The sequence below is a fragment of the Lycorma delicatula genome, chromosome 4, assembly GCF_047948215.1.
Source record: "Lycorma delicatula isolate Av1 chromosome 4, ASM4794821v1, whole genome shotgun sequence".
Lineage (NCBI taxonomy): Eukaryota > Metazoa > Arthropoda > Insecta > Hemiptera > Fulgoridae > Lycorma > Lycorma delicatula.
This window is the reverse complement of record NC_134458.1, coordinates 62,970,361-62,998,041: the sequence shown is the minus strand read 5'-3', so window position 1 is coordinate 62,998,041 and position 27,681 is coordinate 62,970,361. Positions and strand designations below refer to the sequence as shown.

Genomic DNA, 27,681 nt, shown 5'->3' with positions numbered 1-27,681 from the left:
CGACTTTTAACCAGCTCTAATTCAGACTAATAAGTTAAGATTTTCATTTAATAACTAAATTTTAAATTCTTGAACGAGCTCTGATAACGGAGACTAACAATACAATAAACGATAGACATACTTAGAATTAATTTAGTCGAACTACCCGAATCTGCAACACTTATGTCATCATGATACTAGTCGGGTGAGCAGTAACTTGTGATATTTTGTTAAAACCAGCTTACGTCACAAAAAATAAAAAATGGAAAACGCCGATCTGCAAAAATTAATGAGTGGTAGGAAAACGTCTCCCTTTCTCAACTGTTTTCTGCTTCTTCAACAAGAAAAACATTAGTCACAATTATTCCTAGTTTCATTATTACTTACCACTATCAATACAGTATTTCAATTCTCATACTTTTTACTAGAAATTTACTACATAAATCAAAACAATAACCGACTGCAAATGCTTTCTAAATGATATTTCACACTCGTCCAAGGTTCAGACACACATGTGATTACATTTAATATAATTACTAGATTATTTATTTTTTTCAGTATTCAATATTATTATAATGAAATGGCTCGCTCATACACAAACAGTTATAAACGGCTACGTAGTTTCGAGTCATAAAACTAATCAGGCACATTTTTACTACCCAAGTTAAATTAATTTTGCTAATATTTGTGGTTGGAGTTCACAGATGTACATTACAAATGGAAGCTCATTTTCATTTATATGATAGTACAAACAGAAATTTTTAATTAAAGCATTAAATTCTGCAACAGAAGTTGAAATTACATCAACAGAAAGTTACTATAATCAGAATTAAATTGAAGATTCCTTGAAAGTGAACAATGGACCTTTATTAAGTAAAAAGGAATGCTTTAAGTCAATTGTTTTTTTATCTAAGTTTGGTTTAAACTGAACAAAAAATTCATATTAATATTCTTTAATTTCTTCTGTACTAAATTCATAAGCTGCAATATCTACACAGTGAAAATTCAAACTTTCAATAAAATACTGAAACTAAATTCACGCAAGTGCACGAGTTTTCCGAGTAGCTATTTTGATCTAATATTTAATAAAACGTTATTCACATGTAAAAAATTGTAAAATATGTTTTATAAACTAAATAATATTCTTACTTTAATACACTAACCTTAAATATAGAAATGTTATGTCATCAATAATAAAAAGTACTAAAATGAGTAATCAATGCAGATAGCAGTTAGAGAAATGAAAACTGATACATCTCTATTTAAAATAGAGAAATCTTATTTTTCTTGGATATTATACTGCTATGGGCTATAATACATTAAAATCTGTTTATAGCTAATGCATGACAATTGATGGATTATTTCAAAAAACTAATAAACTTTTCATTTACAGAAATTCATTCTTTTTATTTTTCTCACTAGGCACACAAAGGGTAAAATGAAACTATTTTTTTCCATTTGTTGTATTTGGTATATAAATTTCTACTTAACAGATTTATCACATTTTAGTGTGAAAAAAATACTTTCACACTATTTTTTTTCAAATATAATAGGAATCAGAATAGTATAGACTAACTTTTTTTCAAGTTGATAATGTCATTGAGTCATACTATGATCGGGGTCATATGTCAGATGATGATTTTGAAAAGGTTACAAAATTCTGTTGCAAAGAATCTGTGTCAAACTCTGAAAAACAAATCTAAACGTATGCCTAAATTTGAGGTTTGTTTCCGAGTTTAATTTTTATTCAGTTCTACTTTCAATATAATATCCATACTGATCTTTGTAGATGGGGCCTATTACACTGATAAACATAATTTTTGTTTCGTAACATGTGATGCATGATTTTAATCTTTTTAGATACTGAAAATGAATATGAACTCAGAATATTAATATCCACCATTTTTGAAAAATTTTTTAATTTTAATTAAAGGATTTTTTTCATTTTTCAACATATTGTTAGCATTTTAAGCTCCTATTTTGTATTTTGTTAGCTCATTTTTTATTGTTTAACTTTGTTAACATAATTTGTAAGCTACAAATAAATCATGCTACACAAAGAATTAAATCATATAATAGTCACGTATTATGATATATCTAATTCTGAATACTCTTCCCTTCATGGACAAGATTAATCATGTCTGTGCAGGTCAAAATATGTAGCTGCAAACACACCTGTGTTGTTTGTATTAAGCACTGGATTTCGGAATGAATTAATTTTGTTGTCTTATTGCTCTCTTAAGTTTGTTAACAGTGCAGTGTCATAATGCCTTGAAAACTTGTAGATGCCTTTTGTTATGGATGTGGTGAGTTTACCATAAAATCAAATTGAAAAGCATTACACCTTTAATTAAAAAAAGCATATCATTTGTACTTTCATTGTAAAATTGGTGATCAGGATAAGACGTGGGCTCCTCATATAGTTTGCGCTAATTGTTCTATATAAGAGGATGGCTGAAAGGTACATGGAAGGCTTTGCCATTTGGTGTGAACCAAAGGATCATATAAACGATTGTTAGTTTTGTTTAACAAGTGTGTCTGGAATTTCTAAAAAATCTAAACATATTGTAAAATATCCTTCATTGCAGTCTGCAATCAGGCCTGTACCTGACAATGAAATTATTCCAGTTCCTGAACCACCTGTGAATGTATGTTTCAAAAGCAGCATGAAGAATCAGATGGTACTGAAGAAGACAACAATGATTTTTATTTTGAATTATCTTCCAATAAGCCACATCTTATATCACAAGGTGAATTAAACAACTTGGTTAGGGATATAAATTTATCAAAAAATCATTAGGATCAAGACTGAAAGGTTGGAATTTACTTAAAAAAAATACAAAAATTTTGGGCTTTTGAAGCTGAAAAAAAGAACTTTCTCAGCACTTTACTGATGAAAATAATCTGGTTTATTGCACAAATATTAATGAGCTTCTGTTGCACTTAGGACAAGTTCATAAACCTGAGGACTGGCGCCTTTTCGTAGATTCGTCCAAGTATAGTTTGAAAGTGGTTCTACTACACAATGGTAACAAATATCTTTTGATACCAATCACTTATAGTATTAATTTGAAAGAGACATACGATGTAATGAAAGATGTTCTTGAAAAAATAAATTATAAAAAACATAGCTGGACATATATGGCAATTTGAAAGTTATAGCTATTTTGTTAGGCTGTAGTACTAAGTACATGTGTTTTCTTTGCGAATGGGACAGCCGAGCTAGGGATAAACATAATGTTACCAAAGAGTGGAAGAAATAAGACAACTTAACTCCAAACGTGAAAAATATTATTCATGAGCCCTTAGTTGAATCTAAAAAAATATTTTTACCCCCTCTCCACATCAAGCTAGTACTGATTAAGAACTTTTTAAAAGCAATGAAAAAGGATAGTCCCAGATTTTTGTACAACAGGCAGAAATTTGTGAATGTAAATGAAAGAAAAATTAAAGAAGGAATATTTGTTGGTCCTCAAATAAGAGAGTTGGTCAAAGATGATGTATTTAACTCGATGTTAAATAATGTAGAAAGTGCAGCTTGGGCTTCATTTAAAGACGTTTGCAAAAACTTTCTCGGCAAACAAAAATCCAACAATTACCACAATATTGTTAATCAGCTTCTTAGTTCACTCAGAGCTATGGGATGTAATGTCTTTAAAAATACATTTCCTCCACTCACATTTGGTTTTTTCTCAGACAACTTCGCAGATGTAAGTGACAAACACGGTGAACATTTCCTCCAAGATATTTCGGTGATGGAATGCCACTTACTATAAAGGGAAATGGAATACTAACAAGCTAGCCAATTATTGTTGGACATTAATTTGGGATGTGCCTGAGGCTACTTATAAAAGCATCAGCGAAATCATTCAAACACAGGTATGGCCATGCAAAATTATAAATTTGACTGATTTTAACTATATTTTCCCTTAATTTTTTTTTTGAAGCATAATTATTTAAAACTAAGGGTAATAGAAAAATTGTATTTACAATAACGTATGCAAAAAAACAATTCAAGAAATGGTATCACACTTAGAGAAACATTAAAAATTTTTTTTTGTCCATCAGTGTTATTGATCTGATGAGAAACCTGTTACATCAGTCATGATATATTTGGTTTTGTTTTGTTGTTAATTTTATCATACTTTACATTTTTACTGGTCAAGTGCATTGAGTTTATACTTTTTTTTTTAATTATGTAAATTATTTTAATATTTTTTGTATAGATCTACTCCCTATCAGATGGTTTGCATATCGTAGACTGTAAGGTTTTTATGAAATATGTAAAGATTACCACAAATAAAGAGGTAGATAAAAGATTCCAGAACATATTTTTAGAACTGCATATTACATCTATTTTCACAAAAGATAATTTCATCATGAACATCACTAGAGTAAAAAAGTTAACAAACAAACCATTTTAAACATAATTTCTTGCCACTGATTTGCAAAGCCGTATTCATATAAATAAGAGTAATCTCAACTATTTAAGTTGATTTCTACATGTTTTTCATTTATCATGATGTAACAACTGTTATTTTTAAAAATTAATTGAAAAGACCAGCAAAAAATTAAATCCTACGGTCGATCTATTTGTATGAAGAAATTGTACAGTTCTGAAAAAGTGAGAACTGAATAAAGTGCTTCTTGATATCAGTTTTTTAAATTAGTACACATAGATGTAAAGAAAACTCAAATTACTTACCAACATTTATCCGATTCTGTGTAATCAGATTCTACATCTTGAGGAATCCAGCTTTGTACCAGGACTTTTTTGGCAAGAAGTCTGTGCAGTTCTTGATTAAAATTAAAAATGTTTAAAAGGTTCTTTTTGAGTGGCAAAGGTCATATCAGTCAATAAACTATTGAAATGTAGTACAGAAAATGACCTGCCTCTACTAAGAGCTGTAATAGCAATATCTTTAAAATGATTGATGTACTAAAACAACTATAAGAAAAAAAAAATGAACTTAAATGTTAGATGATAAAACTATTTAAACAATATTTTTTTTTTGTCTTCAGTCATTTGACTGGTTTGATGCAGCTCTCCAAGATTCCCTATCTAGTGCTAGTCTTTTCATTTCAGTATACCCTCTACATCCTACATCCCTAACAATTTGTTTTACATATTTCAAACGTGGCCTGCCTACACAATTTTTTCCTTCTACCTGTCCTTCCAATATTAAAGCGACTATTCCAGGATGCCTTAGTATGTGGCCTATAAGTCTGTCTCTTCTTTTAACTATATTTTTCCAAATGCTTCTTTCTTCATCTATTTGCTGCAACACCTCTTCATTTGTCACTTTATCCACCCATCTGATTTTTAACATTCTCCTGTAGCACCACATTTCAAAAGCTTCTAATCTTTTCTTCTCAGATACTCCGATCGTCCAAATTTCACTTCCATATAAAGCGACACTCCAAACATATACTTTCAAAAATCTTTTCCTGACCTTTAAATTAATTTGTAATGTAAACAAATTATATTTCTGACTGAAGGCTCGTTTCGCTTGTGCTATTCAGGATTTTATATCGCTCCTGCTTCGTCCATCTTTAGTAATTCTACTTCCCAAATAACAAAATTCTTCTACCTCCATAATCTTTTCTCCTCCTATTTTCACATTCAGTGGTTCATCTTTGTTATATCTACTACATTTCATTACTTTTGTTTTGTACTTGTTTATTTACATGCAATAGTTCTTGCGTAGGACTTCATCTATGCCATTCATTGTTTCTTCTAAATCCTTTTTACTCTCAGCTAGAATTACTATATCATCAGCAAATCGTAGCATCTTTATCTTTTCACCTTGTACTGTTACTCCGAATCTAAATTGTTTTTTAACATCATTAAGTGCTAGTTCCATGTAAAGATTAAAAAGTAACGGAGATAGGGAACATCCTTGTCGGACTCCCTTTCTTATTACGGCTTCTTTCTTATGTTCTTCAATTGTTACTGTTTGGTTCCTGTACATGTTAGCAATTGTTCTTCTATCTCTGTATTTGATCCCTAATTTTTTTTAAATGTTGAACATTTTATTCCAGTCTACGTTATCGAATGCCTTTTCTAGATCTATAAATGCCAAGTATGTTGGTTTGTTTTTCTTTAATCTTCCTTCCACTATTAATCTGAGGCCTAAAATTGCTTCCCTTGTCCCTATACTTTTCCTGAAACCAAATTGGTCTTCTCCTAACACTTCTTCCACTCTCCTTTCAATTCTTCTGTATAGAATTCTAGTTGAGATTTTTGATGCATGACTAGTTAAACTAATTGTTCTGTATTCTTCACATTTATCTGCCCTTGCTTTCTTTGGTATCATGACTATAACACTTTTTTTGAAGTCTGACGGAACTTCCCCTTTTTCATAAATATTACACACCAGTTTGTATAATCTATCAATCGCTTCCTCACCTGCACTGTGCAGTAATTCTACAGGTATTTCGTCTATTCCAGGAGCCTTTCTGCCATTCAAATCTTTTAATACTCTCTTAAATTCAGATCTCAGTATTGTTTCTCCCATTTTATCCTCTATAACACCATTTTCTAATTCATTTCCTCCATATAACTCTTCAAACTATACTCCACCCACCTATCGACTTTACCTTTCATATTATAAATCAGTGTACCATCTTTAACACATTATTAGATTTTAATTTATGTATCCCAAAATTTTCTTTAACTTTCCTGTATGCTCCGTCTATTTTACCAATGTTCATTTCTCTTTCCACTTCTGAACACTTTTCTTTAATCCACTCTTCTTTTGCTAGTTTGCACTTCCTGTTTATAGCATTTCTTAATTGTCGGTAGTTCCTTTTACTTTCTTTATCACTAGCATTCTTATATTTTCTACATTCATCCATCAGCTGCAATATATCGTCTGAAACCCTAGGTTTTCTACCAGTTCTCTGTGTTCTGCTTAAGTTCGCTTCTGCTGATTTAAGAATTTCCTTTTTAACATTCTCCTATTCTTCTTCTATATTTTCTACCTTATCTTTAGTCAGACCTCTTGCGATGTCCTCCTCAAAAATCTTCTTTACCTCCTCTTCCTCAAGCTTCTCTAAATTCCACCGATTTATCTAACACCTTTTCTTCAGGTTTTTAAACCCCAATCTACATTTCATTATCACCAAATTATGGTCGCTATCAATGTCTGCTCTAGGGTAAGTTTTGCAATCGACAAGTTGATTTCTAAATCTTTGCTTAACCATGATATAATCTATCTGATACCTTGCAGTATCGCCTGGCTTTTTCCAAGTGTATATTCTTCTATTATGATTTTTAAATTGGGTGTTGGCAATTACTAGATTATACTTCATGCAAAACTCTATAAGTCGGTCCCCTCTTTCATTCCTTTTGCCCAGCCCGTATTCACCCACTATATTTCCTTCAATGCCTTCTCCAATGCTTGCATTCCAATCTCCAACTATTATTAAATTTTCATCTCCTTTTACGTGCTTAATTGCTTCAATTTCTTCATATACACACTCTACCTCATCATCATCATGGGCGCTTGTAGGCATATAGACTTACAATCGTAGTGGGTTTAGGTTTCGATTTTATCCTTATTACAATGATTGTATCGTTGTGCATTTTGAAATACTCTACTCTCTTCCCTATCTTCTTTTTCATTGTGAAACCTACTCCTGCCTGCCCATTATTTGAAGCTTAGTTAATTACTCTAAAATCACCTGACCAAAAGTAGTTTTCCCCTTCCCACCGAACCTCGTTAATTCCTACTACATCTACATTTATCTTATCCATTTCCCTCTTTAAATTTTCTGACCTACCAACCTTTTTTAGACTTCTAACATTCCACGCTCCGACTCATACAATATTATTTTTTAATTTTCTGGTGACCCCTTCCTTAGTAGTCCCCACCTGGAGATCCAAATGGTGGACTAGTTTACCTCCGGAATATTTTACCAAGGGAGGCGCCTCCATCATTACTATATGAAAATGCAGAGAGCTTCATTTTCTTGGAAAAAAAGCAGCTGTAGTTTTCCATTGCTTTCAGCTGTGCAGTACTCAGAAGATTGAGCGATGTTGATATGGCCGTTTAAGTCGTCCTGACTTACGCCCTTAGCAACTACTGAAAGAGCTGCTGCCCTCTTTCAGGAATCATTCCTTAGTCTGGCTCTCAACAGATACCTCTCTGATATGGTTGCACCTTCGGTCCAGCTACTCTGTATCACTGAGCACTCAAGCCCCCTCACCAACGGCAAGGTCTCATGATTCATAGAGGAGGAAAAAAGTTATAGAACATGAAAATCCCATACTGCTCCAACACAAATAAAAACAGGGTATGTTTTTACACTATTTTTATTTCTTAATATGTTTTTACTTTATTTTTCAACTAAACTAAAACTCAAGAAAACTGGCTAAGAGAATAAGGTTTATCTGTTATAAGACTCAATTTTTCCATTGAGTTGATAAAATGTAATTCTTCAAATATCTGCTTTATTTTTTATGACAAGTACTGTAAGTTGTCACCCATTAATTTTTCTTCATGAATCTCCATATAATTAAGTGATATTATTAGGCATGGAACTGTGGGACATACTGAATGGATGTTGTATCTAATCACTGTCTCTTTTAATATCAGTACATTTAACATCATCCCAGAACTTGTTAACAATGTCTTTTCTGTAACTTGTCTGCTATTGGAAAATCGTTTTTTTGACATTTCTTTTTCCCTAGAATGTCTTTTTCTGTAATCAACTCATAACTAGGTTTATCTTATCAAATTTAAAACAATCATATCTATTTCCAGAATTGGCTTTTTCACTACCTTTGACATTTATACTGAATGTACGGTATGATTTTGTTTAAATGCAAGTCATTTGTAAGAAAATTATTGTCTTTAATATCCAGTAAGGTTTTTTCAATGATCAGAATTTTTCTTACAGCTCAAAGAATACTGAATAAAAGAAAAAAATTTCTCGGATCTTTTACTTGTTTTATACATTTCTGTAACAAATTTGTACAATGTCAAACCTACACAGAAGAAATCATTTTTTAGTCAGTGGGATTATTAAAGTGGATCACATTAGATGGTAAATATTTTATATTTTTCCTTCATCGGGGTATAATACATATTCAACTAAATGAGAAGATGTATTATCTAAAAGCAGGATGATTTTTTCAGGTAGGATAAATATAATTTCAATATCTGGTATCTATGATTATTTTATGTTACTGCCATAGTAATAAAAAAAAATACAAGTTACATCAATCTACACTTGAAAATGACTTTAAAAATTACTTCATTCACTTTAATATTCTAGTATTTATAGTTAAATACAAGGTTTTTTTTAAAAAAAAAAATACATTATTAGAATACAATCCTAAAGTACTGTAAAAATAAAAAAAATATATATATTTTTTAGGATACCTATACAATTCACAATTACTGTACCTAAAAAACATTTGCTTTATCTGTGACCAAACTTTCTATAGAAAATTATTATATATATAAGTTTGGTCACAGATAAAGCAAACGTTTTTTAGGTACAGTAATTGTGGATTGTACAGGTATCCTAAAAAATATATATATATTTTTCTTTTTACAGTACTTTAAGATTGTATTCTAATAATGTATTTTATAAGTAAACTCCTAGAGTATAAATTGGAAAACAAGATTATTCTCTAAAAACTGTTTATAAAAAATTTACTAAAAGTAACTGACAACTAAACAGTACTTAAAAAATGCAATAAAACAAGTATTTTTAGTTGGGATTTAAAAATGATACAAAATAAGAAAAAAAAAGAAAAAATACAAATAATTGTTCTAGGAAATCTCAATAAAAAGCATAAGTATACTTTAAAGTCATCTAAATCATTTAAAACACCAATCTATCAGTCACAGACTGATTTGTAAGTGGATACAAACAGATGAGAAAGAACAGGAAAATAGGAATGAGTGGAATCTGTGTTTCTCAGTTAATAATTACAACATGGAGATTACAAAAAAATTAAAAGGGGTAAAATTTTACACTATTTAACAGATTAATAAGTGTGGCTCTTCTTTAATGCACAGCATCAACGGTATTGACATTCAAGGGTAGGGTGAAAAGTTCCAGGCCTGGGTAAGAAAACAACATTTTTCTGGGTAAATTTTAATTTATTTTTCAACATAGTCACCATGAAGGTTTATACACTTAGCCCAGCGTTTCACAGTAGCACTTATGCTAGTTTGGTATGTCAATTTATCCAACTCCTGCCAATTGCCACTGTAATTGTATTTACGTTGAAATCCAATTGTCGCCCATTTACGGCGGCAATAACTTCATTATTGGTTGAAAATCTGTTCCCATCACGCCATTCTTTAGATTAGGAAATAAATTAAATTCATTGGGAGGTAGATTAGGTGAATATAGGAGGGTGTTGGAGCAATTCAAACAGTAATTCATTGACTTTTGCCAAATGCAGTTGCTTTTCCTTAATTTTATCGTTGAGAGCTGCAATAATCGCATAATCATTCACAATTTATTGTTCCACACTTTTTAAGATAATCAATGAAAATTACTCCACGTGCATCCCAAAAAACAGTTGCCATAACTTTTTCAAACGAAAAGTTGCTTTTGCTTTTTTAAAGCAGGTTGACCTTTTTCAACTCGTTTTGACTACTATTTTGTCTTGGATCTTGACTAGTATTAAGTCTCAACAACACAAATTGATATAAAAATTCCTCTGAATTTTCCCAAAAGAGCATGAGACAATCGCTTGAAAAGTTTTTTTGGCACTGTTTTTAATAGAGTGTGAGCAAACACATGGCAGCCATCTATCACACAGCTTGTTCATGCCCAAATATTTGTGCAAAATATTGCACAGACATTCTGTTGACATGCCTACTAATCCTGCTAATTCATTCACAGTCATTACTTGATCTCCCAAAATGATTTTATGCACTTTTTCTATCATCTCTGGCATAGTCACTGCAGAAGGGCATCCATTGCATGGTTCATCACTAGTGTGTGTTTGATCAATTTTAAACTCTGTGACCAAAAGTTTAACTGTTGTACTTGAAGAAGAAGAGTCTCCCAATATCATACTGAGTTCTTATTTAATTTCCTTTGTACTCAAGCCTTTCAAAAATGTATTTATTAATAGCTGCACAAATTTCCAGCTTTTCCATTTTTCAAAAAAACATCCTAATTCTCTACTTTGAAGGACTGTAAATACTATATTATATGATGCAGCACTTGAAACTCATATAGTAAAGTAATGAAGAATGGAATCATGTGATGCCATTGAGAAATTACGCATACGAACGATATCTCTGTATGAGTCCTGGAAATTTTCAAGCCTTGTATGCTTGAGCTTACTACTATTCTCAGTTACGTAAAGGAACTTCCTTTACTATGAGCAGTTTCACTTATAACTTAGTGAAGAGTGATCCATTGAAAAGTATTTGTACTTGCTTTCCAACAATATGCAAATTTGTAAAGTTGTGAAGATGAAAAAATGTTTTGACATTTGAGACACCCATACACAGTATGAGGACTCTATGATATAGTTGTTATGGTTACTTTCTGTTGACTGTGCAATGTAATTTTCAGTTAATTTCACTAATATCAAGTAGTATTGTTTTTTAAATTTCTGTGATCCATGGTTTTGGTCTAAAAAAATGTCCCTTCTGTTATTTTAAAGAAATGTTGGGAGTTTAGTAAATTTCACATTACTCACCTACAGCTCTTGTACTGAGCGACGATAAATTAAAAATGAACTCTTATTTTTGTGATTTGGATTCAGAAAGAGATGAATAAATCTAGGTACTTCTGAACCACTAGGTGCTCTTCAATAAAGAAACTAACAATTTTAGCTGGTTATATTTTATTTCAATTAATCTAATCTGGAAATATTTGTTGATGCCAGTATTACAAATGAATTAACATATATTTTTTTAGTGTAATTAAAAACACATTTCTGTAAGATTTGGCCTTTTCTAACGTCTTAACACAATAGAAAATTACTCACTTAACATTTAAAAATTTGAATTACAGTCACTCTATGGATGGACATGCTAAAAATTCACAAGCATTATAAAACAGTTGTAAATGAAAAAACTTTTCCAGAAGAGATATCTTGGAAACTCACAAACTTTGAGATATCTGTAAAATATTATCAATATTTAAAAAAATTTTATGAAGTAAAAGAATAAAAAATACTGGATCCTAAGAATAGGTGGTATATGAGGAGGTCACCCAGCTCCTTGATCATTTGCATATTTCAGTCATAATCAAATGTTGAAGTCTTACCCTGTCACCTTGCAATTCCTTACTGAACCAAAAAAATACAATCCTGTCATTTTTGATAATACTGTTTTATACATGAAAAACTGTCTTTGTTAACTGAACTATTCAGAGTTGGTGGACTTAATTTAACTAAAACTTTCAATCTATGTTTTTAAAAAAAATATAATGCAAGAGTATAATGTGTTTTTATTACTAATGATTTTGAGTAGAGGATAAAAACTTTTAATGGCTTCTCAGAGTTCAAAAAAATATTCTATGTTATAATTTTCTTTCGATAAAATTTATTCTTCATTTCAAAAATAACAATTGGCTATTCTATACATATTATTCACTACCGTAATCAAATTACTAGTTTTCAATAACATGACATAAAACTAAATTATGCTATAATAAATATTGCTTCTTTTACATTATTTCACTACTACAAGCTATAAATTAGTATTTACATTTGTACAATTAAAATAAATTATATACCGGTACTAAAAAATTAGTTCAAAACATAACACTTACAAGATACTAAAAAAAATTTAGGCCTATTTATTGATACTTTATGATCTATAATCGGTTTGTAAAAGCATATTTTTGGTCGATTACACGGATATCATGATGAAGTCTCATTAGAAATATAACTACACGAGGAACGAACAATAAATTCTTGATATTAACATGTATGTTTTGTAAAACATCTATTTTTAAATATATACTTCATCACTAAAGCCCTAGTTACTCAATTAATTTAGCACATATTCAGCAGTATTTAAAAGCAGATAGATTAAACAATGATATCAGCATGCATATAGACCGGCATGAGGTCAAAATAGAAATTTAAATTATTTACCAGAAAAAATAATTTTGATAGAGCTAAAAAATTAAAATACAATAAATTTATTGAGTAAGAAAGCTTCTCTGAAGTAATTAAAATTTTATCATTTTAAATTCATAGCCTAATCAATCAAGGTAGCAAACTACCTAAAGCATTTGATGATTTCAGAACCTTCCTTAACTGAAAAACTATCAGAAATATAAAGGACAAAATTACTGTTGACATGAATGATTTCTATAGAAGCAAAATATACCAGTTTTTGAGGGAGGATATAGCTCCTGATCGACAGCAAAAACTAATGAAGATAACGATGAAGTAAAATGGAGAAGGAAAGTTTTAACTAGAAAGAAAAATGTATTGACAACTTGTTGAAACACTTGACATTAGCTGAGGTTTTGAAGAAAATAATCCCGGATATGGTGTTTACATGTGAGACAAACTAACAGAATTGAGTGCTTTTGGTCAAATAATTCAAATATACTGCCACATTTTAGTTACTACGTACGCCAGATCAGGTAAACTTGAAATCGAGGTACAGATTTCAATTAAAGAAGATACAAAAATATAATAAGATACATCGGTAGAAATATATAAGATTTTCATTATCTATAAGAGTAGATTAGATTATATTAGACTATATAGCTAGTTTTGTAACTATATGGTGAATTTTACTATAGTGTTAAAAAGACTACCTGACCATATTTGAAAAAGAATTTAATGGTAAATTTTAGTGGTACAAAAAGAGTTCTGGGACCTGACCTGATCAATTTCATAAAAGAAAATGACCTCAGGTAAATCGGCAGTAAACATCTAAAAAAAGTGTGAAGTATCATGATGATTTGCAATATATTTTTGTAAATCATAATACAAACTTATGAGAATTTAACCATCACAATATATTGAAAAGAAATACCTAGTAAGTTTACAAGATGAACTAAAATGTGCTGAAGAAATCAAGCATGAAGTTACACTAAACAATATGTCTGATGTTTACAGAGTGAAAAAGAGCGACTACTTGTCCATCAGAGCAAAAAAGGGTTCAGTGTAAAATATTATATATAAGTACATATCCTGACGCTAAAATCTTAGATAATTTAGGGCTCATTTTTGACGGTACACACCCATACATTTTTTATATGGATAATTTTAATTATCCTGATATCAGGAACAAACACAAGGAATTCCAAATTTTTTAAATGAAAACAATTGAGAACAAATGTCCATAATGGCTCGGATAAGCAACTACAAGAAAAGGTGAAGAAATAAACAAGTGAAAAGAACAACAATGTATTTAAAATCAAGATAAAAAGTGAAGTCAGAATGTAGAGAAAGAACTGTAACAGAATGAGAAGACAGAGTAGGAATGGTGCCAGACAGTTCTCATTTTATGGGACCGTTTTGAAATTCAATATAAGGCTATGAACTACAAGCACAAACTTGTAAATCATACCTTATCTCTTGATAAGGCTATGAATTTATCTGTGATAAGTAGCCTACTTTGCTACTTATATTGAGGCAAAGACACCAGCACAGAATAGAAAGGAATAAAGAGATATGTTGAAACAATTAAAAGACTGAAGAAAAGAGTAATAAAAATAATTACCTTTCTTCTTTAATTTTTTTATAATTTGTAACACACTACTTTAATAAAATTTATCAGATTAAAAATATGACTAGAAGCAACAAAGAGGTAATAATTTTTATTACTTTAATCAATGAATTATTTCTCATATTATGATTAAAACTGTGATAAATTGAAATTTTAAAAATATTTTTTTGAAAAGAAATTACAATTAAACTTATCACATTTTATAACAGTATGTACTGTTACTGAATTCTTCGTGATAAAACTACCTTTGCTAAAATTATGTCTGAATTCCTACTGATAAAACTACAATTTGCTAAAATTATGTAGGTATAAAAATGTAACCATCCAGTTTTCCATTAGAAGAATAGGATTTTTTGTATGTATACTTCCATTTCATAAACTGCTGTATGACCATCAGGGATGCACAAAACCCTCAAAATGAAGTTGATTTGCATAAGAATATACTAAGATAACTTTGATGTACTGTATGTATTTTCTGGTAGAACAGCAAGTGTTGCATAATGAATACAATAATTTTGATATTTTAGATAAAATAATGAATAAATTCATTCGATTACAAAAAAACCACATTACAAAGAATTCATAAGATAATATACAAATATTTTTCTTAAAAAAAAAAAAAATGCTACAGATTTTAATTAACTATATTACCAAACAGTATAACTGCTCCATAAAATACATACCATTATATAAATAGAAATGTTAATAGATATTAAAATTTACCCAAATATTTTAATACAATTCAGAGCATGCTGCACATCCTGTGCCATTACAACACCATCAAGGAAAGAGTTTTAAGTTAACTAAATTCTGATACAAATGTACTGATACATATGACTAATAATGCAGCTGAGTAACTAATAATATAATAGCCATTCATTCTCACATGATATTTTTAATTTCACAATATAAAATTATGCAATTTCTCAACAATAATAATATGTTTCTGAATTCCACTATCACAGTGTTTAAAACTTCAAAAAAATATGGCTCTGGTAACTAACAATGACACCAAAATTATCATGCAATGAATGAATGAATGAATGAATGAACAAGAAACAAACAACTGAATTAGCTGACATCAATGACGGAGTGTTAGCATATATATATATATATATATACACACACACATCCATATATGACACAAAGCTACCTGCAATTTTTTTTAATTATACCCCCTCCCATGATATCATCATTATGACACTATCAAAAAGAAATTAAACTTGAAAGAAATTATTTAAAAAAAATACAATTAACATATTCAAGCAATTATATTAACTGAAACAACACTGAATTTTCAGAATATAATTGCTTTATATCTGCAGGCTGTAGTTTTCAACATAAAGATGGTTAAATGACACAGCACTGATCTGAAAGAAAAAAGCAAACAAATTAAACTACATTGGACCAGGTTGTTACACACCTCTATTACACTTCCATAATTTATTTGCTTTTAATAAGCATGTAACACAAAATTTACAAACACATTATCAAAGGTTTTTAATATACAGTAAAATCACACTAGATAATTATTTCCAACAATTATCACTTGACTGATAAGAGTGATAATTTAACTCGCAGACTGTAATAATGAGAAATGAACAAATTTCAAATATAACTTGAATAACAGATTGAAATGATTAACAAAAATACAAAATGATCTGGGGTTTGATAATTATAAAACATTAAAGTTTGATATTTTAATTCCAAGTCACAAAATTTATGACAAAACTAAACAATGACATGAAAATGTTAACTTATTAATGAAAAATCAAACAAAATTTGTGTTTGATTGCTTTTGTCCACTTATGTCAGATTACTTTTAATTGCATTTGCAACCTTCCTCAGTGATACTAGCATTGCTATTTGGAATGGAGTTATTTCTGGCAAGTCGAGGATACATATTTATTATTGTACAGCATATTACATTTGAACTATTCATTTGGTTTAGTTGGTTGTACATTCTCAAATCCAGTCAGCTGTAATTCTGCTTTACTGCTGAAATACTTTAAATGCAAGAGCAGTAATTTTTCATTTTGTAGTGTTTTGATACATTCTATTTGTGTTGTGTTTTTGTGTACAGAATATATAGGTAGTAAAAGTTACTGTAAATGTGATCAGTTTCTATGAGGTGTTTGACATGCTGACTGTGGAAGAGTAGAGTTCTCTTAAAAATTTATTGTAATCGTTTAAGGTATACCTTTTGGTCTAAAGTAGAATTTTGTGCAGTTAGAGCAATTAAGTTTATATATTTACAGGGCACTGACTATCTGGTCGGTTTTTTAGTGTGGATCATTTGTTTTGTTTTTGTATAATGAAAGCTACAGTGTACTTTGCTTTTTTAATTTATAATATTGTTTTAACCTTTATATATCTATTAGTGTAATGGGGGTAAAGCTGTTTGCATCTGTAACAGAATGTTACACATGCCCCCTGTTTAACACCAAATGAGCAGCAATAAAGAACTGCCAGGCTGTCTTTTCGTTTTTTTGATCTCCTGGTAAATAGATTGCAATGAAAACAAGGCAAGCCAAACTTTGTAACAGTCCTCCTCAGGACTTTTTGACAATTGGCTCCAGAATAAGAATATGCTAAATTAACATAGAAGGTATCAGCCGAAGTAATAGTGAATACATTATTAAGTTAGCAATTAAATTAAAATTTGACATTATTACAATCCAGGAAACACATGCAGCTGACAATTGTAATATTCATTCACAAGGCTATATACCAGGGTATAATCTTGCTGCAGCAATACATCATCCAAAATATGGAGTTGCTACATATGTTAGAATAGGTATTGATAATGTTTCGATAACCCACTCATCTTCCTCACAAGATCTTTTTGTACTAGCTGTAAAGGTCAAAAAAATGACAATCGTCAATATTTATAAACCTCCAAATGCACAGTGGCCTAACAGCGTAATCCCAGTTTTTAATCATCTGTCTATATATAGAGAAGATTTTAACTCACACCACCAAATTTGGTAATATAATGACAACAAAACACAAGGGGGTAAACCTAGAAGACTGGGTAGAGAGAAGCATTAATCTACTCTTAATCTTAATCTACCTTAATCTACTCTTTGATGCTAAGCAGAGACTCACATTTTATTCTGCAAGATAGAGGAAGGGCTATAATCCTGACCTAACTTTTATAACCACAGGTGCACAACTACGCCAAGCTGTTAGAGAAGTACTTGACAACTTTCCAAATTCTCAACACAGACTGATAGTCACCACTTTAGGCACAACAATTCCCATCAACTAATCTCTTCCCTTGCCTAGATGGAATTTTAGGAAAACCAACTGGGATAAATTGAAAAAGTAACTAGAGGATGACATCAGATGGATTTATCAAGAATAGTGAACTACAAAAGATTTGCTGCTCTAGTAATCAGCTCTGTCAAAAAATATATCCCCTGAGGAGTAATAAAATCCTACATTCCCTGTTGGACTGAAGAGTACCAAGAATTGTACAATGCTTATGAATGCACAAGAGGCATTAGGTGAGCAATTGCTAGAAGCCCTAAACAACGCTAGAACAGTTAGAAAGAAATGCTGGAGAGCCTCAACTTTAAGCATAGCAGCAGGACAGCATGGAATTTATTGCACAAGCTGGAAACCAGACAAAAAACACCTGTCACTACTAACACCCCTAGGCCAGAAGCTATAGCCAAAAGAATTAAGAACCTATTGAAGATCATTATTGATAATATCACAATGGAACCATATCACAATGGAAGAATTCAATGCTGCAATCAATTTAACAAAATGTAGAAAAGTAGCTGGATTAGACAACATATATCCTGAGTTTATTAAACACACTGATCCAAACACAAAATGATGGCTTTTAAATCTTTATGATATCAAGATAAACAAGTAAGTTACCAAAACTTTTCAAGAAAAGTAAAGTAATTGCCACTTCTAAGCCTGGGAAGGGCATCGCTCAACCTGAAAGCTACAGACCAATAACACTTTTAAGTGTATGAGTCAAGATCTTAGAAAGAATACTACTTGTGTGTCTAACACCCATTGTCAATAATGGTATACCGATGAAGCAGACTGGTTTTATGCCAGGAAGAAGTTGCTGCGATCAGGTCCTTTCACTTACAATCTACGTAGAGAAAAGATTTCAACAAAGGCTCAAAACATCTGCTGCTTTTATGGATCTAAGTTCAGTTTATGATACAGTCTGGAAAGAAGGACTACTACTCAAAATGTATCATCTTGTACTTTGCAAATTGTTCTTTAATTTACTGAATGAGATGTTGAGTGATAGAATTTTCCAAGTACAGCTCAATAGAATGCCAAGTATTTTCTACAGCCTACAAAATGGCCTACCACAAGGATCTGTACTGGCACCTCTATTGTTTGCTACTTGTATCTCAGATATACCACCAACTACATCTTGAAAATTCATGTATGCAAACGATATTCCCATTGGTACTCAAAGCAAACTTAGCCCAAACTGAGGCTGTACTGACAGAAGACCTTGGTACAATCAGTAAATATTTTTAAAAATGGGGACTCCAGTCAAATCCAAATAAAACTGAAGTCATGATGTTCCATCTGAACAACAGGGAAGCTCAACAAACTCTTGCCGTTAATTATGAAGGAGTCGCACTGAAACATAACCCACACCTGACATACCTTAGTGTCATGCTTGACAGACACAACACTTACATTTAAACAACACCTTGAAAAATTATAAAGTTAAAGTTAAAACTTGAGCCAGCCTGATTCAGAAGCTGGCCAATTCATCTTGGGGAGCTACCGTCAAAACTCTAAGAATCAGTGCACTAGCCCTTGTACATTCAACCACAGAATATTGTGCTCCTGTTTGGATTAATAGCTGCCAGATCAAGCTCAACACACATTTGAACCAGGCTAGACGAACCATAACTGGAACTATTAGAATTCTGCTCCAGTGGCTGCCATTGCTTAGTAATACCGCATCCCCCAAACTAGACGAATGGCAGCCCTCAAATCACATTTGGAAAAATATAATGCTAACCCATCTCTATGTACTCATGCCAATATAGATTTTCTCAAACAGCACCCAAGACTGAAGTCTAGACATCCACCTGTAGCAACTGCCAATCGGGTCACAAAGGATCACTGGACATCACTATGGGAAGGTCAAAATATCACTAACTCCAACCTTGTAACAGATCCAACTCTGAGAGTACCAGGATTTACTCTTCCCAGAAGACAGTGGTGTAACATCAACAGGATTCGCACAAATCATGGTATCTGCAATAAGAACCTGACCCAATGGAGGAGCTATGGAAAGCCCACGATGCGACTGATGTGGAGAGCTGAAGAGCAAACGATCACCACCTGGCCCTGGTTTGTTCAAGTACATCTTTTAGAGGCTTTTTACAAGACATCTGTGATCTTACCTCTGAAGCATTGGAATGGCTTACCCACTGTGACCTGTGTTTGTGATAAAAAGGTGCAATAGACATCATATTGTTAAATTATTGTAAAAATTGCGATGTTTGTTAAGTTGATTCAAGTATATATATATATATATATATATATATATACATGTAACTTTAATATATTATATTTCATGGTTCTTCTTCTTATTATAATTATTACTATCATCATTTCATATAACAACAATTTAAAGAATGTGTTATACCCATTTATCAGTGACAGATAGTTTTTAGAGTTGGTAGTGTTCTATCTGATCTTCAGATGACACATATGTGGAAGAACCTGTGCTTCATAACTCTAAAGCTGTATATATATATATATATATATATATTAGGTATTGTGGATAAGTGAGCAACCATTCATTGCTGATTTTTGTACATTTTGAAGTAGTGTTTATGGTGAGTTCAAAAAGTTTATTTGTCAATTAATTGTTTTCAATTACATTATATTTATTTCAGTATACTTTGTTTATATATGTAAAGAATGTTCCAAATCATTAATTTGATCTTAAGTAATTTGGAAATATAACAGTGATGATATAACTCAGATTTAATCAGAAGGAAATTTCTGATTCCTATTTAGATTTAAGGTCAAATATAAATGATTTAGATTTAAACCTGATAGAAGGTCAGTGACCTTCTAAACACATCTACTGTAGGCTCTTGATAATCGAATGAATATCGGGTAGCCCTGAAGTCAGATGACTGGAATTACCCTAATTTCAATGGAATAACTAACACAAAACATTATGTACTTTCATATGCATTTATTAATCTGAATAACTGATGTAATTCGATTAAGAAAATAAAAATAATACAACTAAATACTAACTTAACAGAAAAATACTGCTCAATGACATTTTGTTTTTTTAGTTTAATGGACAGTTTAAAATTATTTTTTTAACAAATGTTTAAATGTTAAAATATTGGAAGCTACCACTTCATTTTCTTCAGCTCTTTTGATATACATGTTAAATGCACTCAAAGCACTTTCGTGACCTATGGTACTAATCGATGATGAAGGTGTCACGTTTTCGCTGTCATCATTGTCTTTGTCTTGATCCAGCACGTCTTCAATTAATTTCCAGTCGGTCATCAACTGATAATTTTCATCTTCAATTCTGATCAACCATTCATTTATATCGTCTTGAGTCAGTCCTTCTGAGTCGTCATGACTGCAAAGTTGGTCTAGTGACTCCCTAATGTAGTTTATTTTAGCAACAGGACTGAAATCACTACTTTCAGATGTCTTTGGTATTTGTTCATTTTCCACTGGTTTTTTGTGTTTTTCATATAACTGAGAATGAGTTGGCCACAAATTTTTTCAAGAGCACACAATTGTTTTGGCAAGAATCTTTTCCCACGCTTGTGCGAGATCAAACACAAGTCTTTAAGATTTATTTCTTTTAAACATTTTAAAATAAGTGTATTTTCCGACTTACTAATTACACTGTACAATACTCTTTTTGTAGTTTGTTTTAACCATCTGGATTACATTTTGATCTATCAGCTGAATGATAGTAGCAACATTTGGCGGAAGAAATAAGACATGGATAAACCCATCTTTACTTCTTAAGTCTTCCTCATCTGCATGCCCTTTGCAGTTGTCTAAAAGTAATAATGCATTTTCTGGTAACTTCTTTGTTTAAGGAATTTCTTTGCTTATGACACGAACTGCTCATTAAACTATTCAAAAAATACTTCCCTTGTTATACATGCTCGGGTTTGATTTTTGTATTTTACATTTTTAAAAGCCCTAGGATTTTTGGACTTGCCTATAACAAGCAGTTCAAGTTTATGAGTACCACTTGCACTTGAACAAGGCATAAAAATAATTATTTTTTCCAATATTTTGCGACCTGCAACACTCTTTTCATCACATTTTTTTTTCTTCAGCAGAAGCCTCCAAAATAACTTTCATCAGCATTATAAACCTGGTCAGGACCAAGACTCAACTCTTGGACTGTCTTTATTAATTTTTCTTTATATGACTTGATGGCAGTAAAATTACAAGAAAGTTTCTTACCTATGGTGGTTAGTATGGATTCCATAGCGCTTCTTGAATATTTTCGTATTTCCAGTATAGGGATCATGCTGATCGTCATCTAGAGGTCTGGGATAAAATCCTACAATTTGCTGGCACTGGTTCAATCCTGGCAGATGTGAGAGAAATCACTCTTGTGGCATAGTGGCTTCACCGATGATGGTGGAATTAGAATTAATAGAGGGCTTTTTAGCCCAGCATGATCTACAGGTATATAACGTAAGTGGTGAGTTGCCCACCTACGTACATATGGTAGATGGGTGTTGATTGTTTGGTGGAACAAACATGGATGTTACTGTTGGTAGGTTTATGCCTGCCAATGTTTGTAATTGGAAGGTAGTTGATTGCTTAAGTGATCATCGATTGATTGTCTATGAGATTGCTGGGGGCTTGAGTGAGCGCTACCGATGTAATGTTCCAGTTCAGCAGGGTCATTTCCTGCACAGATGTGCAGACTGGAAGAAATTTGTTGATTTTCTTTTGACCAGGCTCCAAGTTTTGGATTGTAGTCTGGATGTCTTGGATTTGGAAGATCTGGCAGTTGGTTTGTTGGTGGCTTTTATTGATGCCACTGAGTGTTCAATTCCCTGAAGTTCCAGTTGAGAGAGGAATGTACCATAGTGGAATAGGAACTGTCAGGCATGAAGAGGGTTGTTTGTCATTTGTGGTGAGCTTTTCAAAGTGAGGGTGATCTGGAATGACGAGCAGTCTTTGCTGCTGAATACAGGGATCTGAGATCTCGTTACTTTCATAAAGTCTGGACTGCGAAAAGGGACTCCTGGCATTCCTATGTTCATGAGCAGGGAAACAGGGATCCCAGGGGCATAGTAAAAGGTGTGTGAGAAAAGTGACACACACCTTGTAACTTTTGACAAGGTGAGATTGGTAACACTGCAAGCGATCTGGAAACGCTGTGTCTACCGGTCTGTGCTAGACCGGTTTGTTCATCCCTTCCACATGCTCAGTATGAGTTTCAACTCCGTTCAGCCAACACGTTATTTTTGACAGCACCATCAGTGAAGTTGTTGTGTGTTACGAAAATGGAGCATTGGGATTTAGAGCAATGTTATGCAATCAAGTTTAGTGTTAAACTTGGGGAATCCGCGAGTGTAACCTTTGAAAAGTTGAAACTGGCATATGGGAACATTGCTTATCAAGAGCACAAGTTTTCTGCTGGCACAAATCATTTTTGGAAGGCCGAGAACACGTTGAAGATCAACCTCGTTCAGGGAGACCTTCAACTTCAAAATCTGATGAAAACATTGAGCGTGTGAGGGTTCTTATGAGATCAGACCGTCGTTTAACAATAAGGATGATGAGAGAACAGTTAAATAAGTTACACTCTCACTGTAAATCAAATTTTGACAGACGATTTGGACATGTGAAAGGTTTGTGCGAAATTGGTGCCGAAGAACCTCACAACGGAACAGAAAGACAATTGAAGAAACGTGTGCGCTGATCTTCTTGAGAGGATTGACAATGACCAAGAATTCTTCAATCGTGTGATCACAGGTCATGAATCCTGGATATTTGAGTATGATCCTGAAACACAGCAGCAAAGCGAAGAGTGGCAGACTCCGTCATCTCCTTGACTGAAAAAATGTCGAATGAGCAAATCAAAGATCAAAGCCATGCTGATTTGCTTTTTTAACAGTAGAGGTATTGTGCATAAAGAATTTGTTCCTCCAGGACAAACTGTCAACTAAGTGTTTTACAAAGGTGTCCTTAAAAGGCTCAGGAAAAGAGTGATTTGTGTGAGACCAGACACTGCAGACAAGTGAATGCTTCATCATGACAATGCCCCATGTCACACGGCCATTTCAACAGGGAATTTTTTACTTCAAAACGCATTCCTACGGTTCCTCAATCCCCTTATTCACCTGATTTGAGTCCTTGTGACTTTTTCCTTTTCCTGAAATTGAAACATGTCTTAAAAGGATGTCATTTTGGAACTCTGGAGAACATTCAATTCGGTGTGACCGACCAGTTGAAGCCTTCCAGCGCTGCTACCAGGAGTGGGAACAACAACTCCGCCAGTGGTATAGCTGCCCAAGGGAACTACTTTGAAAGGGATAATATTGTTTGAAAAAATAAAAACTTTGGTAAGTAAAAAGTCAGTCTCATTACTTTTCTCACACACCTTGTATATAGGGTCTTGGGACACAAACGATGAAAGAACGTTCTGTCTGCCTGTTCTCTCTACCAGGTTTGGTGTCATTTCGGATACTTCTGAAATTTTATACAAATTACTAGAATTTTGATGCCTGACAATAGTGAAGCTGGAGAGACTGCATACCATCTGCCAGTGTGATGAGAGATTGCTCAGTTCCACGGAGGGTGCAGTGTCCTTGGAGATTACTGAGGCTGAGATGTGTCAAGCTATCTGTAGTTTAGGTAGAGGCAAGGCCCCAGGTTTTGATGGAATAACAATGGAGTTTCTTGTTTGCTCAGTTGGGGGTGATTATAAGAGTTGTCACATGAATTTTTAATAAATTGTTGTTTGGTGGATACTTCCCTGTGTGTTGGAAAAACAGAACTGTAAAATTGTTGTTTAAAAGTGGCGACAAGGATCCTGCTGTTAATTCTTTGTATATGCCTTTGACATTGCTTCTGGTTATTGGTAAGGTATTTGAAAAGGTTTTGTATCTGCGTATAACTGAGAGGTTAACCTTGCAAAGACTGTTGATGGAGAATCATGGTTTTTGTCCCGGAAAGGATACTGAGGATGCTGTACTTCGTGTAATGAGTGTGGTAACGACCACTGAGATGGAATATGTCCTGGGGATTTCCCTAGACATTTCTGGAGTATTTAATACTTTACGGTGGCCTTCTGCTATTTACCAACTCCAAAAAAGAGAATGTAATGTAAGTGAATTGTAAGTTATTTCAGTCATCAGGATGTGCTACTCTGTGGGGGCAGCCATGAAGTTGGCAAGATGCTGTCCAAGGGATGTTCCCAGGATAGCGTGTTGGGTCCTTTATTGTGGATGGTGGAGTTTGATGGCAAAGGAGATGATTGCTGAGGGGATCTAAAGCCCTGCTTGGATTTCTCTTGTATTCTGTTTTGTTGATGTTTTCTTTTATATATTATGTTTTTGTTGTTGTTTTGTTTCATTGTTACAGTGTTGTTATTGTTCCGTGTAAAATTTTTATGGTTCATGTTGTGTGTTGAACTAACTTTTACTTTCTATAGGTAGGTAGTTCAGTTCCCCTGTTTTGTTAAGTCCTTTCAGTCTTACTTAAGACTCGGTGAGATGTGTTTTGTTTTTAGTTCATTAAATAGTAGTACACTGATGGGAATGTCACTCATGGCATTCACATCAGTGGTATCCTGGCCAAGGCAGACTGGAATATGTCAAAAGCCGAGGTTTCGAAGATGACATCCAGTAAAGGTCATAAGGGCTAGGAATGGAGAGGTGGTGGAGGGTGTCTTCCCTACAGGGGTCAGGATGCCTCAGCAGTTAGATGAAAAGTGTCAGATTACTGGAGGTGCTGGACTAAAGAATGTCTGTCGGATTATTGAGAGCTGATTATACTATTCTGTAATCAGTACATGTCCTTAATTATATACGTAATTTCAAAATTGAGATGGTTAATTTAAGTTCAATTAAAAAAAAAAAAAATTCATCCAAAATACAAATTCTTGCCACATCTACAGAAAGGATTCTTCATAATTTCTCTGATTATTTATAATTCAGGAGAAAGAAATTACAAATAAGCAAAATAAATCACTCACCAAAAACAAATTATTTTTAAAAGGAAGACTGCTTGAATGGTTCCCTCTCTACCTTTGAATGTAGGCCACTTCAGACAAAGGAGTACCAAGGACCTGCTGACATGCTTCCTGAATCTCATTATCAAGCATCAGTGATGAAATCTGGTCATCATTCAGCATTTCCACACTGAAGTTCATGAAATCACAGTGTAACAGTTCGGGATAAATAACATAACAGTTTAAAATACTTAATAATATACAGGTGATCATAATTATTCATTACATTTTATGTGCTAATAAAAAATAACCAAGTAAAAAAACAAAGTAACAAAAAAAAATAACAATATACTTACATGCATGTTTTATTGTAGAACAGGGCATTTCAGTTTTTTTTTACTTATTAACTTCAACAAGTTCCACATGAGCACCTTTTATGACACATGAAATGTCTACACAAGATTAAATTTCATGCACACATTATGAAGAATATCTGGAGTTATTCCATTAACTACACCTTTAATTCTTCTTTTTAGTTCATTGAGATGTTGACAAACTTTGTTGCATACACCTCGTCTTTGACAGACACCCCTGGCACTGAAAGAAATTTGTGTAACACCAGTGGATGAGGTAGCCAAGGGATTGGTCCGTCACAGCCAATCCAACACTGAGGAAATTGTTCATGTAAGTAGTCCCTAATATGTAAACCCCAGTGTGGTGGTGGGCCACCTTGTTGGAAGTAAATAATGGGTTACCAATGTTCAATTTGTGGTACTGCATACTCCTGTAACATGTCTAGATAACTAGCGCTAGTAACTATTGAAGAAGAAAAATAGTCAAATCACTTTATAAGCAGTCAATGCACACCAAATATTAATTTTCAGGCTATGTTGTTGTGTTAGTTGAACAGCATGAGGGTTTTTGCTACCCCAAATCTAGCAATTATAATGGTTGGTTAATGTGACCAGATACGTGGAAGAGAGTTTCATCAGAGAAGATTACTTTTTCTAAAAACACATTCACTTTATCAAAAATGTCCATGGCAAAATTTTAACAGTGTGGTTCAACATTATCTGCAATTGCATGGACCAGCTGAATTTTGTATGTATAAACTTTTAGGTGCTTGTGTGGAACTGTCACAGTTATTGATTGTGGTATTCCTAGTTGTAAACTTGTAAGATGAGTCAAAAGTACTACACTTCCTATATTATTAAACTGCTGATACCAACATTTAATAAATAGTCTTTATTAGAAGGATCACAGCAGTACTCTGAAATGAAAACATTTGCTTTTTCCTGCGTGGTAGCTAGGCATTGCTCAACCGATGATCCCCCTGTCATTACACTGTGCTGCCATGTTCATTCAAGTTCATCGGTAACTCTAATACCTACACTAATGTTTGAAAAAATCAGTGCATACAACACTGGACACCGATTTGAACAATATTGCATGTGTGAATAGTACACTGTTTACATGTCTTCATCACAAAATACAGACATGCAGTATTCAATTATACTCAAGAAAAATGGCCCTAAAAACTTCCTTAGCATTTTGCATTAGTTTATATATTAATTTTGTTTCACCTCGCTCAAGTAGATATGTGGTGTAAGCAAGAACATGTCAAATCTGTAACCTAGCACATGTATATGAAGTCGAATCCAATTTCATATACATATATTTTTTTTTAAACTTTTTTTTAAAATTTAAATATATTGATTTATTAATAATTATTAACCTCTGATTGTAAAAATTTCTGAATTAAAATGAAAAGTATATCAAATTTTATTTTGTTAACAACTTCTGGTATTTTTCAAATAT

General features: G+C 32.5%; 1 protein-coding gene across 1 annotated transcript in view; it reads right to left on the bottom strand.

Annotated features, from left to right (window-relative positions):
* Window positions 1-11,803: 11,803 nt before the first annotated feature.
* The window catches only part of LOC142323464 (uncharacterized), a 64,386-nt gene continuing 48,508 nt past the window's right edge, over window positions 11,804-27,681 (bottom strand). Inside the window, exons 11-12 of the mRNA XM_075363109.1 lie at window positions 25,888-26,053; window positions 11,804-16,033 (exon numbers count right to left, since the gene is read on the bottom strand). Of these exons, the coding sequence (XP_075219224.1) occupies window positions 25,936-26,053 (118 nt within the window). The 3' untranslated portion in view covers window positions 11,804-16,033; window positions 25,888-25,935. The remainder of the gene's footprint in view (window positions 16,034-25,887; window positions 26,054-27,681) is intronic.